The sequence below is a fragment of the Melanerpes formicivorus genome, unplaced genomic scaffold (genome assembly GCF_026170545.1).
Source record: "Melanerpes formicivorus ecotype bairdi unplaced genomic scaffold, bMelFor1.0.p_v2 SCAF_91, whole genome shotgun sequence".
NCBI classification, from domain to species: Eukaryota; Metazoa; Chordata; class Aves; order Piciformes; family Picidae; genus Melanerpes; species Melanerpes formicivorus.
In genome coordinates this window covers 1,501,175-1,519,364 of record NW_027142443.1, presented here as the reverse complement: position 1 = coordinate 1,519,364, position 18,190 = coordinate 1,501,175, and the positions used below count along the sequence as shown (strand labels likewise).

At 55.4% G+C, this 18,190-nt stretch overlaps 1 protein-coding gene across 6 annotated transcripts in view; it reads left to right on the top strand.

The window, feature by feature from the left end:
* NRG2 (neuregulin 2) overlaps nt 1–18,190 on the top strand; it is a 228,914-nt gene that overhangs the window by 163,273 nt on the left and 47,451 nt on the right. For 4 of the 6 annotated variants that reach the window (XM_068165698.1, XM_068165696.1, XM_068165697.1 and 1 more), the window contains exons 3-4: nt 10,564–10,682; nt 14,881–14,946. In XM_068165698.1, the coding sequence (XP_068021799.1) occupies nt 10,564–10,682; nt 14,881–14,946 (185 nt within the window). The remainder of the gene's footprint in view (nt 1–10,563; nt 10,683–14,880; nt 14,947–18,190) is intronic. The other 2 variants (XM_068165701.1, XM_068165699.1) reach the window with 1 other exon arrangement.

Genomic DNA, 18,190 nt, shown 5'->3' with positions numbered 1-18,190 from the left:
TCCTCTGCTGCTCTGTGCCTGGCTTTCCTCCCTGGGTGTTCAGTAAGCCTTGAATACCTAACTAGAAAGTGTGAGTGAGGCTCTTCTTCCTGTGATCAGTTCTCCTCGGGCCCCACAGGCCTGCCTGGAGCAGGGGACCTCTTGGAAAGTAAGGGAAGGGGATGCTGGAAGGAGGTGAGCAGTTAACTGCTTCTCAGCTCCTTGGCTTTTAGAGTGGTCACCTTCCCTCTTGTTTCTGAAACCTACGAGCAAGTCTTCTGGTGCCACCAGGCAGAGGAGGTGGGTTTGGTTTTCCCTGGGTGTTTGTTGGAGGGAGGGGAAGGATTCTGATTCCTCCTTTCTGAACTGCATGTTCTATTTTTCATTAGGAACAGGCTGGGGCAAGCCCGGCTTGCACAAAGAGGAAACTTCCCTAAGATGCAAGAAATGATTGGCTGGAAGATCAATTTGAATAAAAGAGGGTTGGGGGGAACCTAGAGACGTCCCCCAGGCAGGACTGCAGGCAGCTCTGGAGGTACAGGAGGAGAGGCTCTGCTCTGAGTGCCAGAGCCATGCTGTTCTCTGCTGATCTGGCCCCAGGAGGTTGAGGCTGGGCTTTGACTCTCTCTCTGTCCTGGCAAATGGTCAAATGCCAGTTGTGGAGAACACCAGGGGAGGCTCTGCTGGAGGAGGTGTAGAGGACCCACCCCACAGACCCACTGGTCTTCAGCTGGAGTCCGAGGGAGTCAGGAGCCTGGTAGTCGCCTAGCTGTGGCTGTCCTTAAGCATCTTCTTTGTGTGCTCTTCTACCCAGGGACATTGCTGGGCTGCTGCAGTAGGCATAGCATGAGACTGGAGAGGGCTGGCAGTTCAGTTTGGGACAGGCTGACCATATGACATCCCCGGGGAGTAGTGTCCTACTTTCAGTATCACCAGGAATCCCTATTGTCAGGCTGTAAGTGGAGCCAAGGGATACCCTCCTCTCCTGCTTCTACAGAGTGCTCCCTCAGGCAGTACCATCCGGGGCAGATTCATCGCTGGGGTCTTCCTCGCAGAGCTCCCTGCCGTAGATGATTCCCCACCCACAATGAATGGGGCTGTGGTCTTCCCTCTGCAGCTCATTGCTCTGGAATGAAGGCAGAAAATAATCATAATGCCAAAGCAGCAGGGGAAGGAGAGTGCCAATAAAGATAAATTATTTCCTAATGAAGCCTGGAGACAAGGAGGGGCAAAGAGAGCTGCTGAAGCCTTGTGGGAGCCCGAGTGAACCCGAGCAGGCTGTACCACCGCTCTGGCAGGGGTCTTCAGGCTGACATTTCTAAACAAAGGCAAAAGCTCATTTGACAATGGATCTTCCAAGAGCAATTCCAGATGCCTCGAAGCTAGGGCTCTGCTCAAGCACCGGTGTTGTTATGATCACCAGGGGAGCTCTCGCCTCGCCAGCTCTCACCATGTCATTATGTCTCCGATAGCCGGGCTTGGGGTTTAGCTGCTGAAGGCACTTTCCCGGAGCGGGGGTGGAAGGAGAGCATCTCCTTTGTTTGTCTGTGTGCTCTTCTAAAGGAGATGATGGACACAATCTTGGCCAGCGCACCTGGGCCCGAACCAGGGAATTTGAGAACTGAAAGGAGAAGCAGTTGGGTCTTGAGCTAGAGCAATCCACAGGCTTTGCAAATCAGAGCTCCTACTTGGTTCAGCAAATGGGCATTTCAGCAGCTTTGACTGAGTTACAGCTGACGAGCTGGGGTCACAGTGGGGCTGCTCCAGCTGGTGGAGTGTGAAGGCCTAGAGGTGGCAGGAGCTGTACCTGGCTGAAATTTGCTGTGTGCAGCCCTCTCTGTCTTCAAAATGTCTCGGAGCAGGCTGAGGCAACCACTGAGCCAGGACCTGAAATCTCATTCATCCAGGAGGAGAGCTGGACTGAGGCCTGAGGTTGCAGGCAGCTCATCTGGGAAAGCACAGGCACCAATTTGCCAGGTCCCCTTTGCACTTTGTGGATCAGTCTCTGGTGAGGATGAGTGGCACACACCAGCTGTGGGGAAATGACTTGGGAAGAAACGACTGACACGGGTCCCAAAAGCCTCAGACTCAGAAAGGAGCTCCCAAACTGCATCTGAATATCTGGCACAACCCTGTCTGCCACCACAGGCACAGAGCTCTTGGAGGGGTAGTCTTCTGTCCACCTGAAGGTGCCATTCCTTTCCCACGACCACAAATACCATTCTCACAAATGCTTTCTCCTGATCTGAGTATTTGCAGCTTGGCTCCGCCCATCTCCATCCCTGGGCTGCTCCTCTCCATCCCTGCTCAGTAAAGGGCTTCCTCCACACAGCTGCTTTGACTGAGGCACCTCCTTCTCCTTCCCTGATATCTTAGAACCCACTGACTTTACTTTAAAGGCTCTCTCAGTCCTTCCCCCCACCCTTCTTTGATGTTTAGGTCATGCCCCTGATTTGTCCAGCATCTCAAACTCCATCCAACACACGATGGCTTCCAAACTGGTACCTCTTTGCCTTCTCCTCAGCAGCACTGAGCCTGTCTTCCCCTCCCCACACAGAATTTGCTGTTGCTTTGGTTGCTGAGAGGTGAGACCTCTGCACACTGTCCTGGCTGTACCTCCTGAGGGGGTCTTGTCTCTGTACTGAGACTTGTGGGTCCCTGTCCCACATTTGGTGCTGGGAGGTGTGCTCCTGTGAGGTGTTGCAGTAAGCAGGGGCAGAACCTGCTCTGAGCTGGCCTCAGGGCACTGCTCCATGATCTGCACTTTCTCAGAGCCACTCAGATCCTGGCACTGGGGTCAGAGCTTTGTTCATGGGTGGGTCCATTGCTCTGAAGTCCGGGCCAAGCAATACCAGGGACCTGCACTGGCATCTGTGCACCAACTGTAACCCAGAACTCGGCTTCCACGTGGTTGTGGATCCCACATGCTGGCAGCTGCAGACCAGCAGCACTCAGGGTTTGCTCCTCAGCAGAGTGGCCCCAGAGCCCACTGCAGGCCCTGGAGTGGCCCTGGGGTGGCCCTGGTGCGGTGCTGCCGCGGCTGCCCTCCTCCTCCTCCCACTGCAGGACCGTGGCCGCTCCGCGCCCCGGCGCAGACTGGAGGTGAGGCTGCATGGGGGTTGCACAACTGCTCTTTGGAGCCTTCTTATCGATCCCTTCCCCTCCTGTTAATGCTGCACGACCCAGAGAGGACTGCAGCTGAGAGCAGTGCCAGGGTCAGCTCTGTGGAGGGAGGACTGGCGGAGCAGCCGGCCCCAGGCCTGGACACAGAGAGACAGCAGCGCTGCTGGGAGAGAAGGAGCAAACCTACCCTCCAGGTTAGAACAGCACCTTAACCTTGGGGGGCAGGCAGAGGGGGGCAGGGAATGGCTGGTCCTGTTCTGCGCACCCACAAAGACACGTCTTCCGTGCTTGCTCCCACAGTCCCAGCAGGCCAGACACTGAGCGAGGCAGGTGATGATGTGAGGCAGGAGGAAGGCTTTGCCCACTGCAGGTGGAGTGATGACCAAGCTGAGAACTTCGAATCTCTCTGTCCTTACCCCTGTTTGCTTGCTTTCCTTGAGGGCATATTTTCCCCTCTTCCATTTGCTGCTTGAAGCTAATCCTGAGCTAGCCAGATCTTGCCCCAGAGTGCCCAGCAGCCAGCACAGGGCCAATTGTTTGTCTCAAGCACTGCAAGGCTCAGCCTGCTCGCCCAGCTCTGGGGTGCTGCTGTGGAACTGGAGGGCAGGGAAGAGGCTGGGGTGGTTTCTGTCTGGCTGTGAGGGGGGAAGATGCTCCTGGCTGCCATTGCTACTCTGATGGACAGAGGTGCCTCTGCCACTTCTGCCCTGATGGACAGAGGTGCTTTGGCACAGCCATCCCCACTCTGCTTTGCATTGCAGTGATCTCTCCTGCCTGCTTTTGTCCCACTGTGTGCTGGGGAGGGTGAATGTGTTCCCCAAGGCCAGGGCACCAGTAACCCCTGCTCTAGCACTGGGCTGCCTGATGCTTACTGATGCTGGACAGCACTTCTGGACTGTAAGGTGAAGATCTGGGTGTTCTGAATCTCCTTGTCAGTCATTAACCTGCTCTCTGAGGGCCAGTGCCTTGCTGTGCAGCGTGCCCAGACAGTGCAGAGGCACCATGAGGTCTGTGGCAGGAGCAGAAGCAGTGCAGGCTGCAGCAGGCTGCAGGCCCTTCTGCTCCCTGCCACAGCAGGGTGCAGGCAGAGGAGTGGGGTTAATGTGTAACCACAGCAGAGCCTTCAGTGTGTGCTGGGCACACTGACATTTGGGTGACAGTTGGGTGACATTTGGGGATTTCCCTTTCCTAGCATCTCAGGTGTGCTCACTATGGGCAGTGCTCCCCACTGGCAGTGTAGGGGCCATAGGTGGTGCAGTCTGCAAACTCTTCGTCAGCTCATGCCTTGACTTTTTCATTACTCATTTGTTAGCCATCCTATTTTTAGCAGACTCACCAAGCACCCCAGTAGCAACCCTACAGCTGTTAGCACCCCAAGCAGAGCAGAGGCAGCTGGACTCAGACAGGAGCACTGAGTCCCCAAGGAAATGTAGGTGTCTTGGAGATAACTGGTGGCAGCTGCTCTGCTGCTGGGAGAGGAATAGCTTTGCAGGGAGGTGGCTTGGGAAGATGGTTTCATTTCCACTTGGCAGTAGGTAAGAGGAGAAAAATGATTCAAGCCTGGCCAAAGTGCTGCTGGGGGCATGACTCCTGCCACAAGCTCCTCCTTGGCTGAGATGAAGTTCCTGATGCTTTTCTTCTGACTGGAGTGGAGGCCTCTGGGCCCAAGCTCACATTTTGGTGTCTAGCTCTGAGATGTCTAAATTACAGCAGAGGTGGCCACCCTTCCTGGGCAGGATTTGCCAGGATCTTTGTGTATGTCCTGGCCAAGGACCAATCTTCTGTTCCCCATTGTAGTCTGGAGCCTGGCACTGCAGAGGGCGATTGATTCAGCTCTCCAAACTGCCCTCCTGGGGACTCTCTTCCCTTGGCCAGAAAGGTATTTTGAGGGATCGTCTTCTGGCCAGGCTGAAGGTCTCCTTGTGAATCCTATCCCCTAGAGCTTGCAGACAACATATTCCCCATGGGCTGCTCCTCCACTGGCACTACAGGAGATAATTAGCATGTGGCTAAGTCAGATGTGCTGAGGGTCAGGACAGACAATGAGGCAGATTTTCCCCTGGAGTCAAGAGATGTCAGCAGAGCTGCAGTGCAGTGAAATGATTGGAGCTGTCAGGGACCATGGCCCTTTCACTGCTGGAACAGCCCGGGGCAGAGCCTGCCCCTAGCAGAATGGCATCCTCTGGCAGCCAGGCACACGGTGGGGCTGGCAGCCTGAGACACTGCCCAAGGGGGCAGCAGGGGCTTGGCACAAACCTCCCATTCAGAGCACAATTCCTGGTGCACAGCATCATTCCTGGTGCACAGCATCATTCCTGGTGCACAGCAACACTCCTGGTGCACAGCACAATTCCCTCTGCACAGCATCACTCCTGGTGCACAACACAATTCCCTCTGCACAGCATCATTCCTGGTGCACAGCAACACTCCTGTATACAGCATCATTCCTTGCACACAGCATCACTCCTTGTGCACATCACAATTCCTTGTGCACACCACAATTCCTCACATGCTACTACTTGGTATTTCTCTACCAACATACCTGAGCCCTCCAGGAGTTCTGGTAAGACCTCACCTGTAGGGCTGTGTCCAGCTCTGGAGCCTTCAACACAGGAAGGACCTGGAGCTGATGGAGAGGTGGCCTGAGGAGGCCACAAATATGGTCATGGAGTTGGAGCAGCTCTGCTATGGGACAGGCTGAGGGAGCTGGTGGTGTTCAGCCTGGAGAAGAGAATGCCCCAGGGAGACCTTAGAGCAGCTTCCAGTCCCTGAAAGGGCTACATGAGGGTCTGTTCCCGAAGGCCTGCAGGGACAGCACCAGGGGCAATGGCTTCAAACCAGAGCAGAGCAGATTGAGATTGGATGTGAGGAACAAGTTCTGCACCAGGAGGCTGCTGGAACACTGCAACAGGTTGCCCAGGGAGGTGGTTGAGGCCCCATCTCTGGAAGTATTCCAGGTGAGGCTGGACAGGGCTCTGGAGAACCTGCTCTGGTGGAGGATGTCCCTGCTGAGTGCAGGAGGTTGGACTGGATGAGCTTTGCAGGTCACTTCCAACCCAAAGCATTCTATGAGTCTAGGGAACCACAGGACCTGCCCGTGGAGGCAGCAGGGGGAAGAACATGAAGTTGAACAAGCAATTTCTTAGGTAATTTTGAGCCATTTCAGCAGCACTTCGAGGCAGTAACACAGAGTAGAGAGAGGCTGCTCCTTGCTGCCTCTGCTGCATGCAGATCCTCTCCTGCATACTCAGCCCTGCCGGTGCACAGCCACTTTCCACCCGAATTAAAAGGTGCATGACTAAAGGTGCTGGGAAACAAGGTCTCTCCCTGGCTCTTTCAGTGCTTCCTGGAAAAGGGAAATTCTCTTTCCTCTGTCTGTGCTCCACATTAAAGCTGATCCTCACCTGCATCCTTCATCTCTGTCCCCCATATATATTACATGACATAGTTCAGAGCAGTCTGCAGATCAAGAGTAGCTACGCATTGCCCTGGGGTATGAACAGCAAAAAGAGCTCTTAATTTGTTCAGAGGATCTTACAAGCCACGACCAGAAAGGGAAATGAGCCCTTTTGACAGCCCAGCACTCCTGCATTAACCCAAAATCCTCCTCTTTGGTTCCACCTTGATGCTGCTGCACTACTAGCGCCAGCATCGCTTTGCCTTCTGCTCTCCAGCTCAGTCTCTTCTTGGAGAGAAATCTGTCAGAGGTGCTCCTTTCCATTAGCCTCTTGTGTCACTAAGAGTTGACTTATTTGGGACTTCAGCCCCTATCCCTGAGGAGCTCACATGCACAGCTGATACTCTAATGCTGCATTGGCTTCTGCAGCTGCTCCACGTGCTGTGCATGGCAGACTGCAATGCAACCAATGTCCTCCTGTAGCTGCAGGCAGCGTGTTTGCTAATGGTGTCAGCTCCACATGGCAGATAGCCGGAGGCTGCCATCTGCAAGAGTGGGTGGGGGGTTTTCTACAGGCCTCCGAGTTCAAGCTGTGCTGCTTTCAACATGTGCTGCCTGCCCTCCTGCTCCGCGGCACAGCAAGAGCTGCCACAAAGCTGTTATCCAAGGGCTGGTTTGCAGGACAAATGGAGTGTCCTGTCAGTGAGGCAGCTGAGGGAGAGCAACAGCTGGGCTCTGCTAGGGGTAGTAAAAGAGTCACATAATGGTTTCCTTTGGAAAAGGCCTCTGAGATCATCCAGTCTGACCAGCAACTGAAACCCACCATGGCCACTAAACCATGGCCCCAAGTGCCATGGCCAAGGGGTTCTGGAACACCTCCAGGGATGTGGACTCCACCACCTCCCTGGGGTGCCAATCCCTGACCACTCTTGCAGCAAAGAAATTTTTCTTCCTCTCCAACCTAACCCTCCCCTGGCACAATTTCAGGCCATTTCCTCCTTCTATCATCTGAGACTGGGGAGCAGAGCCCAACCCCCACCCAGCTCCAGCCTCCTGTCAGGAAGATGTAGAGAGCAGTGAGGTCTCCCTTCAGCCTCTTCGACACTGAACACACTTAGGTCCCTCAACTGCTCCTCCCCAGCCCTGTTCTCCAGACCCTTCCCCAGCTTTGTTGTCCTTCCCTGGGCCTGCTCCAGAAACTCAATATCCTTGGGGTGAGGGCCCCAAAACTGAACCCAGGATTTGAGCTGCAGCCTCAGCAGTGCCCAGTCCAGGGGTATGATCACATCCCTGCTCCTGCCGTTCACACCATTGCTGCTCCAGTCCAGGCTGCTGGGGACCTTCTTGGCCACCTGGGCACCCCCTGGCTCATGTTCAGCTGCTGTCACCCAGCACCCCCAGGTCCTCTTTTGCTGGGTAGTTTCCAGCCACTCTGCCCCAAGCCTGGAGCATTGCCTGTGCTGCTGTTGGAGTTGCTTGCAGCAATACCAGAACCCCATCTTGTGCCTTTGCTGAATGTTCCTACACCTGCCTCTATAGAGGGAATGGGGAATGTGGTCCTGGACATGGTGCTGCAGCCCAATGTAGCCAGCTTCCTTCACCAGGAGCCCATGAAACCCCCCCAGCAAGAGGCAGAACCCAGCTGCCACCAGGCAGCAATAAGCCCCAGAGACCCTTAAACTCTGCTGTTTCTTCGGGGTGCTTGACTCCTCTTGCATCACAGCAGTGATTCTGTATCCTCACTATCAGTCCAGGCTGGGGGACTGAAATCAGCCCTCTGGAAAAAGACTTGGGGGTGCTAGTGGGTGAGAGGCTGGACAGGAGCCAGCAATGGGCACTGGCAGCACAGAAGGCCAAGGGCAGCCTGGGCTGCATCCAAAGCAGTGTGGCCAGAGATGGAGAGAGAGGATCCTGCCCCTCTGCTTTGCTCTAGGGAGACCTCACCTGCAGGGCTGGGTCCTTCTCTGAGACCCTTGACACGGGAAGGACCTGGAGCTGTTGGAGAGGGTCCAGAGGAGGCCATGAAAATGGTCAGGGGGTTGGAGCAGCTCTGCTATGGGGACAGGCTGAGGGAGCTGGGAGTGTTCAGCCTGGAGAAGAGAAGGCTCCAGGCAGACCTCAGAGCATCCTTCCAGTACCTGAAGGGGCTGCAAGAAGGCTGCAGAGGGTCTGTTCCCAAAGGCCTGCAGGGACAGCACCAGGGGCAATGGCTTCAAACTAGAGCAGAGCAGATTGAGATTGGATGTGAGGAACAAGTTCTGCACCAGGAGGCTGCTGGAACACTGCAACAGGTTGCCCAGGGAGGTGGTTGAGGCCTCATCCCTGGAGCTATTCCAGGTGAGGCTGGACAGGGCTCTGGAGAACCTGCTCTGGTGGAGGATGCCCCTGCTGCCTGCAGGGGGTTGGACTGGATGAGCTTTGGAGGTCCCATCCAGCCCAAACCACTGCATGATTCTGTGATTCTAACACAATGCCCAAGGCTGCTCCAGGTTGCTCTGAGAGACTGGAGAGAACTCAGAGTGTGCAGGAGTCAGGGCAGCCTGACATCACTCTCAGAAGCTTGCTGGCTTGGACACCCATGCTGGAGCAGCTGGCCAAAACAACCGCCTTTGGAGAGTGGGGCAGGGGAGACCTGGGGTGAGAAGGAGTCAAGAGATCTTTGCATGTTGTCAACATTCATTTAAAATTGCTCCACATGGGGCCTGAACTCCTGCAGCTGAAGGCTTGACCGCATCCTGTCAAACAGGGCAGTGCCTGCATCCTGGGAGCCTGACCAAGTTGTCTCCAAGTGCTTTTAATTTACTCACAGAGCTAAGTGAGACGTTCCTGCTGTGGCCTCGCAGCAGAACAGCCTGCCAGGGTGTTAGAAAGATGCCAGTGTGCTCCTGTGGAGTACTTCCTATGGATGATGACTCGTAGAGCCCAGAGAAAAGCCCTTCTCAGATGACAGGGAATGCTGCAAAGAGCTGCAAAGCCGAGGGGGTATGCTCCACAACAAAGCAGTTCTGGTTGCCTTTGGGGGCACAGCTCACTGGGGGCTCTTGCTGGAACTGGCAGTGTTACCATGTCTCTAAATAAAGCAACTGTATGACACAGACCTGAGGGAAAAGCTTGGGGTAGGAAGCAGAGAGATGTTCTCCAGAGAAGAGTGCCCAGAGCAGGGTGTGGTAAGAGGGCAAAAATGGAAGGAAATGCAGCAGAATGGAAGGCCTAAGGTGGAAGGCCCTCTGTGGGCTCCTGCATGGTTTCCAGTCTGTGTTGGAGGCTCCCTGCTAAATCTGGCAACAAAAGGTTTTGCCTGTTAGTGAGAGAGACAGCCCAGGGAATGAGACATGGCTCAGAGCCAGTGGGAGAGGTGGCCAGCAACCCCCAGGGAGACCTCAGAGTACCCTTCCTGTACCTGAAGGGCTCCAGGAGAGCTGGGGAGGGAGTTGCAACAAGGGCTGGGAGTGCCAGGATGAGGGACAATGGCTTGGAGCTGGGAGAGGGGAGGTAGAGACTGGAGATGAGGAAGAAATTGTTGGCAGTGAGGCTGGGGAGACACTGCCACAGGTTGCACAGGGAGGCTGTGGCTGCCTCCTGCCTGGAGGTGTTCAAGGCCAGGCTGGATGAGGCCTTGAGCAACATGGGCTGGTGGGAGGTGTCCCTGCCCATGGCAGGGGGTTGGAACTGGATGAGCTTTGAGGTCCCTTCCAACCCAAACCAGTCTGTGGCTCTCCAATGCAGGGTCTGTGTGCTGGGATCCTGGGGCTGCCGGGCTCAGCCCCTCAAAAGGGTTTCTGTGCAAAGGAGAGCAGGAGTCAGATCAACCCATGGCAGTGTGCTAAGAGCAGTGGTTTCAAGAGGGAGATTTTCCTTTAGGAAGTCCTGGTGGCCATGATTCCTGGGAATAGCCTCATCTGAATCCTGCCCAGGCTTGAATGCTGGCTGAGCTGGGTGGCCAGGCAGCCCACCCTGCCTGCCAGAGATGAGGCAGCAGGCAGCGCAGCAGGGCCGGCAGCAGTTGGCAATTCGGCAGGGTGATTAGCAACGGAGTAAGAACTGTCTGCTGTACTTTTCAACAGAAAGATTTCCAGACTGCAGTTCAACAAGGTGAAGCTGGAAGATGCTGGGGAGTACAGCTGTGAAGCGGAGAACGTTTTAGGGAAAGACACCGCAAAAGGCAGCCTGAATGTGAGAAGTGGTAAGTGGCAAAGCCAGCGACCGGCCTCAGCTGCCTGCCCTGCCAGCAGCGAGCAGGAGCCTCTGCACTCCCTGTGCCTCGTGGTTTGTTTTGTGCTTTCCAGGCAAAGCAGTCCTGGGAGATAAGAGCAATGCAGCTTAGCACAAAGGTTTGTGTTTGCTACCTGCCCGCGGCCCTGCCGGCAAGCTGCAGCCGGGACCGACTCCTGGCCTCTGGATCTGGGGCTTTGGAAAGGAGAGGCAGCTGGGCTCTGGGGGACTTGGGGGTTGCTTTTGGCTGGTTTGGGTTGTTTTGTTTTGTTTTTATAAAGAATTTCTGAGAAGCAAAACTCAACCAGAAGAGGAGTAATAAAAGCAGAGCTTTGTGATGAGGGAAGCTGCTTCTGGTCTCCAGCCTAGAATGTGTGCTCCGTCTCTTGGATCTCAGCACATGGAGTCTGAGCTTGGGGGGTGGGGGTTGTTATTATCTTGGTCATCGTAATGATGTTGCCCAACACGATGGTTTGGATGCAGCCTCCAGCTCAGAAAGTCCCTGTGCTGGTTGCCAGAAGCCAGCAGAGTGTGACCAGGGGAGGGATGACTCTGTAGAAGCTGTTTCCTAAGCTCTTCCTCCTGCCACTGACAATGGCCACGGCAGGAGCCTGGCCCTGCTGCTCTGCAGCCCTTCGGAGTGACCCAGTGCTTCTGCTGGGCTCTGATAGCCAGCAGGCAAATGTGGAGGAAGATGGCTTTGTCCCCTCCTGCTTCCCTGTTAACCTCTTCCTCAGCAGCGTTTGCAGTCCTGTGCATCTGCAATACAACATCCCCAGTTCCCCTGCCTGGGAAAACTCCCAAACTCTCCAGCTTGCAGAGCCTGGAGGAAGGCTGCCCATGCTCACAGCTCCCTGCCTTTAAGCTTCACACCAAGGAACTTCAGCCCTGCAGGATCCCAATCCTTTCCCAATAGGAAAGGTGCCCAGAGCAAGCTGAGGCAGTGCCTGACTCCCAACCTGGCTGTCCCATCACCACGCAAACTGTTGCAGCTGTGAGTGGGAGCAGCTTGTGCAGCCCCCCCCTTGCCATGTGCAGTGTGTATGGACAGCATGTGCCTGCTGTCACAGCCCTGCCTGCCTCCCTGCTGGCCCTTCCCAGACACTAGCAACCCCCTTTAAGGAGAAGCAGAGTGTGACCCAGCAGTGCCTGCTGCCAGGCTCTGATGCTGCACACTGCTTGTGGCACCAGGAACACAGGCAGCAGCCCAGGACAGCTTCCAGCTGCCCCTTCCTGTGAGCATCGCTGATGTCAGCACTTGGCAGGAGGTCCTGCAGTCTGACAAGGACTGGTGACTGCTTTCGCTCAGGTCACAGGGTGTAGGGGGACACACCTGAGTTGCCTAAAAACGAACAGAAGGCTCTGGGGAGACCTTCTGGTGGCGTTTCAGTGCCTAAAGGACCCACCAAGAAGCTGGGAACAGAGTTTTGAGCAGGGCCTGTTGTGACAGGACAAGAGGTGATGGTTTGAACTAAAAGAAGGAGATTCAGACTGGAGAGAAGGGAGAAATGTTTGACACTGAGGGTGGGGAGAGCCTGGCCCAGGCTGCCCAGAGATGTTCCATCCCTGGAACCATTCCAGGCCAGGTTGGACAGAACTCTGAGCATCTTGCTCTAGTTGGGGATGTTCCTGCAGGGGCCTGGTTGGACTTCATGACCCTTCCCACCCAAACCATGCTATGGTTCTATGAGATATGGTGAGATTGGGAAAGTAACCAAAGAGACCCAAAGATGCAGCCTGCACTTTTTCCTATTGGGAGCTGCAGGCTGCAAGGTGCTGCAGATCCAGGAAGCTGCCTGCTGTGCCCTGCTGGGGCAGTGCCTGGATTAATCCATTTCTAATCTGCCTTCCAAATGTGCCTTGGGCTTACCACATTCAGCTGTATGCACAGCTTGCTGCTGCCAATTGCAGCTCACCTGTCAGGGCAGCTGAGTGCTAGTTGGAGCCCCTTGCAAAGCTAAGCAGGAGGACGAGGATCACTGCAGGCTTTTGCAGCTCTGCCACCCTCTTTGCACTATTATTTTTTCACTTCTCCCTGGAGCTCCCCAGAGCACAGCAGCTTTCATCTGTGCCCAGGCACTTGCTGTTGAAGAGTCTCTCTTTTTCCTTCCTACTGGGCTTTCATGGGACCTTGACAGCTTTCTTCACTTCTGCAAGCTCCTTTCTGTGATATCCTTTGGCAGAAAACTCCTCAGGGCATCTGCTTGTCCCTGAGCCCATGTATGTGCCGGCTTCTGCCCTTGCCTGCCTTCTTCTGTGACTAAGTCTCAGCAGAGTGCTCTGAGCAGTCCTAGCAGTTTGTAACAAGGGACCAGGGCAGGTGCAGCAGGTGGCCTCTTACAGAGCCTTCCTCTCCTTCCCAGGAGCTCACTCCAGCTGTCACTGCTGCATCTTCTGCTGCTTTAAATTCTACTGCTTCACAGCTGCCCTGTCCCTGGGAGCCTGGCATAGCTGCCTGTGCCTGCTAGGCTGGCTGGGGCTGATGCTCTGGGAGCTTCTGCTGGAAGCACTTTCTCACCTGACATTCAGCAGTGTTGCTGGAGGTTCTGTAATGCTGCTGGGACACAGGTGTGTGACTCCAAGCCTGGGAAGAAGCCCTGAGCTAGCTGCACCTTGTGATGCAAAGACATGAGGCTGGGGAACATCTCTGCGTGCCCTGGTAGAGAGGTGGCACTGCAAGAGGTGGCACTGCAAGAGGTGGCCTGAGTTGCTGAGGCTTGGGATGAGGCTTGTGGAGGAGTGAGGAGCCTGCTGCCCAAGATGCCATTCCCCTCCTGGGGTGCAGAGGCCAGAGCTGGAAGCTCCTGAGCCCAGCTGAGAAGGAGCTCACACAGGAGACCATCAGGCCCACAGCTGTCTCAGATTCAGTCTCTGCCTGTAACATTTCCTCACAGCTGCTGCCAAGTACTCCTTGCTCTGTTCCAACACCCTCTTTTGGTTGGTGGCAGTCTCAGAAGAGCCCTTCCAGCCCTGCAGCTCTACTGGAGATCACTGAAAGCATCAGCCTGAGGAGAAATTATCTTTGGAGGGAAAGTGGCTGCCCTGCCCCTAGCCCTCGTCCCTTAGAAGATCGCCCTCAGCCCAGCCCAGTACCTCTGCTCTGCCCTGCACTGCTGGGAGCTGCACCCAGCACCTAGCTCAGGAAGAAAAGCTTTGGCTGTGGAAAGCCCTGGGAGGCTGTCAGCTGCTGAGGAAATGCTTCTGGGCTCTGCCAAATCACGTTGTGCTTTGGTGCTATTTTCAGGCTGCTCTTACTCTGAGGGAAATCAGTGCTTCCTTCTGTCCCATTTCCCACTTCTCTGTATGGCCATCACATGGGCATGAGGGCACAGCTCGGATGTGACTGTTACAGACTCTGTCTTTTCCTCTGAACATTTCTAGACACCTCCTAAACTGACACTTTCCCCCCTCTGCTGTGCAGGAAAATATCAAACTTCCATAAGAAATTATTTCTGCTTCCACCTTTCCATGGTGTGCTCAGCCCTGGCTCTGCCAGGGGGCTGCATGCAGGGCATAGGCTCCTGGGGCTCTCTGCTTTGTGCATACAGAGGGTGGTGAGGGGCTTGGAGCCAGGAAGGGCTTCCAGCAGGCTTGAGTGGAGCTGGTGACCATGGACACTGGGCAGTCTCAGGATCCTGGTTTATAAAGAGGAGATGCTTGGCTCCCACAATGCTTTGGGCCGTGGCCTTGATCCGTTTCATCTTCTTCCATCTCTTGTAGGAGCATCACTTTGTGCTGGAGAGCTGCACATCCATGTGGAATCCAGGCTCTTTAGCTGCTCTCAGCTTTTCTTAAGCTCCACTCCTCTCTCACTGTCACATTCTGTGGCCTTGGCTTTGCAGTCTTGAGGCTGTCAGGGCTAGAAAACCCTCCCCCAGTCTCTCTCCTCACCTGTCCAGTGAAATCCTGAGCCATCGCTGCCTCTTCACCAGCACAGGGCCCTTTGCAGCCAGGGAGCAGTGCCCTGCAGGAACACTCACTTCTCTGTCTCTGCTCCCCAGTCACCCCCCTGAGCCTCCTGTGCCCAGTACTAACACGTTAGGAGCCAGCCCAGCCTGCAGCAGCCAGCAGTGCCTGCCCCTCTCCTCCTGCCTGCTGCAGCTCAGCCCCACTCCCCTCTGCTCACCAGAGATATTTTGTTCACTACTTTCTTACCTTAATTTCCCCAGGAACAACGAAAGCTCCACAAGTCTTCCCAGCCTCAGAAACTAAAATAGTTGTTATGGAAGAAGAGTGTAAGTACCTCTCCCCCTGCTCCTCCCCCTTATTTGCTTGGGGTTTGCTTTGGGTTGTTGTTATGAGGCATTTTGCATAAGTGCTTCCTTGCCTCCCGGAGCCTCCTGGGACAGCTGCTTCTCTGACTGCTTCCAAAGCCACCAATTCCCTTGATCTTCCCAGAAATATGATTGGTGTTGGTGGTGCCTGAATTACAGAGGGAGGAATGTCATAAGCAATGATCTGGGTGAGGGCACTGAGGGCACCCTCAGTAAGTCTGCAGATGGCACCAAGCTGGGTGGCTGTGTCCATCTGCTAGAGGGCAGGGAAGCTTTATAGCAGGGTCTGGACTGGTGAGAGCCATGGGCTAAGGCTCACTGGGTGAAGATCAGCAAGGCCAAGGGACAGATCCTGCACCTGGGTCACAACAACCCCATGGGGAGCTGCAGACTTGGGGATGTGTGGTTGGAAAGCTGCAACAGGGAGAGGGACCTGGGGGTGGTGGTTGGCAGTCACTGACCAGGAGCCAGCAGTGCCCAGGGGGCCAAGAAAGCCAATGGCATCCTGGCTTGGGTCAGAAGCAGGGTGGGCAGCAGGGACAGGAGGTGACCATCCCCCTGTGCTCAGCACTGGGGAGGCCACACCTGGAGTGCTGTGCTCAGCTCTGGGCCCTCCCTGCAGGAAGGATACTGAGGGGCTGGAGCCTGTCCAGTTGTCTACAAATGGAAAAGGGTCTCACAAAAATAAACATCCAACATGCATGGAAGGTAGGTCCAGAAGTGCCTGGCCGTGGGCTCATCTCTTCCTGGGGGCTGTCATTCTTTCAGTCTCAGCCCCTACATGCTGGGGGACCCCACAGCACCCCAGCAGTGTCAGCAGCTGCAATCCCACCAGGACCCCTCCAGCTGAGCAGGCACCTGCCGAGCTGAGGACCAGTCTGGGGAGCGCTGTGCTGCATTGCCACCCCAGAGCTGCCAGCTGGCTGTGCCTCTCTGTTGGCATCTCCACTTTGCAGCTTTTCTGGGCATGGTTCCTCCTTGCAAAGCTCCATCTTTTATGTTCTAAATCTGACTGCTGCCACAGCAGGGACTGGCCAGGGACCCTTTGAAAGCTTCTAATCAGAGAGAACTGCTCTGCAGCTTTGCTCTTGTGTTGTCCTTAGCCTTCCACAGCACTGGGGACACCCAGCTGAGCTGCAGCGCCATGAATGCAGTGACCAACCCCTGCTTCACCAGGGCTCCTCCTTTGTGCTCAGCGGCACAGATCCATGCTGTGTGTGTGCATCATGTCGGCTCGGTGCTGGTTGCACTGGAAGCCAGATTTCCACTCTAGAAAGGAAGCTGGCACCATGCCATGTGGCTTGCACAGAAGTTTCTCCTCCTCTCCTCTGTGGGAGCATCATCCTGGCCTGTCTGCTTCATTCTTAATGATGTGAGGAGATGGCAAAGCCTCCTGGGTTCAAGCTGTAATTGACCTTTCCCTTCATATTCCTTGGGGTTTTTTATGCTCTCCCTCAGCTGTTGTCTGACTAACACAGATCCCCCCAGGTTTTGGTGGTTGCTGATGATATGGCATAGAGTTGCACATGTGTCTGACACCTGGGGAGGTGGTGAAGGTGTAGTGAGGTGTGAGGAGCTGGAGACTGACAGGAATCTCATCCTTGGACAACTCTTGCATTTCTTGCAGACATCTCTGTCCCAAAGCTTATCTGACACCTGTGGCTTGTCCCACCCCTCACTGCTTCACTGACAAACTGCTGGCTCACATGGCTTTAAACACCCTGTGGGGAACCACAGGGCAGTCCGGTTGGTAGCTGCAGTGCCCTGGCAAAGCAGAGACTGCCTGATGAAGGCGGCTTGGTCATGGTGCTTAGGCAGTCTCTGTGGCCCATGGTGTGAGGCAGGCATTTTGGCAGGGAGGCTGGACAAGGGCCTCAGAGCCTACAGTATGAGCAGCTCCCTGTGTTCTCCCCACGGCCCAGGCAGTACCCCTGGCCAAGGGGAGCAGACCCCATTGCCCTGTGTAGCCCCAAAGCCCCTCTGGCTCCAGGGCTCCTGGTGTGTAGGTTCCCAACTCATGTTTGTCCTGAAGGTCCTGGTTCCTTCCTGGCTGGCCTGGCTTTCCTTCCTAGCCTTGCCTTGGGGAAAGGATTGGCCTCACATCTTGCTCTCTTGGAGCAATGCCAGAGTCTTCCTTATTAACCCTGAGTGTACCCCCCAGCAAATCCTGCCACATTCTGAGCTACCCCTGACCACCTTCTCCTCTTCTCCGGTGGCCACAGACCTCTGGGTCCTTCATCCTTGACACAAGGCAGGTTTGCACGACTCAGAATGCAGCCCAGGTCTCCAGATTGCTCTCTCTTCATTCTTGGGTGACTTTTTTGCCTCAGGAATCACATTTTAGTCCCACAGCTTTCCCCCTCAGCACCTTCCAGTGCCTAGCTGGCACCTCACAGGAGGCTGCAGAGTGCAAGGAGGCAGGCTGGTGCCAGAGGTCCTTGGATCGATCTGCATTGCTACCATGACGTGCAGCGGGTCTGTTCCCCAGCTGCTCCCTACCCTGCCCATATGCTGGCTGGGGCAGGATTTTGGCTCTGTTGTTACAGGGACACTGTCTGGTATGGGCCTCACAGCTATCAGGACAGCATGACAGACCCAAGGACATCATGGGGGTCTGGTGCAGAGACAGCTCTGGCACACCAGCCTGGCTCTGGCACACCAGCCTGGCTCTGGCACCAAGAGCAGCATGCTTGGACAATCTGGGATCCACTCCTGCTGCATTCTGAGAGCTGTCTGCATCCAGACCTGCCCTTCCTGCCCCTGCAGCCCACCTGCAGGCAGCCCTGCATTTGGGGTGAGCACTGCAGCCTGCCAGACACAGAGCTGGGGGTTCTGATGCCCCCAGAAATGATGGGAGTGTCTCATGGGGTACCACTCAGCTTCATGTAGTGGTGTGGACACCCTCAGAGCTGCTAGAGCCATGGGGCTGATGGAACAAGCTGGAGTGTATGAGTGGCAGCCTGTTCAGAGCAGGGTAGGGTCCATCTCAGCACCAGCTACACTATGAGACTCAGAAAGGAAGTCTGGTGTCTGGGAAGGTCTTTCCAGGGTCACAGCACCACAGAACACAGCCAGCTGGCAGAGCCCTCCAAGCTCAGCCACTCCAACCCTCTACCCAGCACTGCAGGCTCAGCACCAAACCATGTCCCTAAGCACCAGGCCCACAGCTGCTGGAACACCCCCAGGGATGCTGACTCCAGCACTG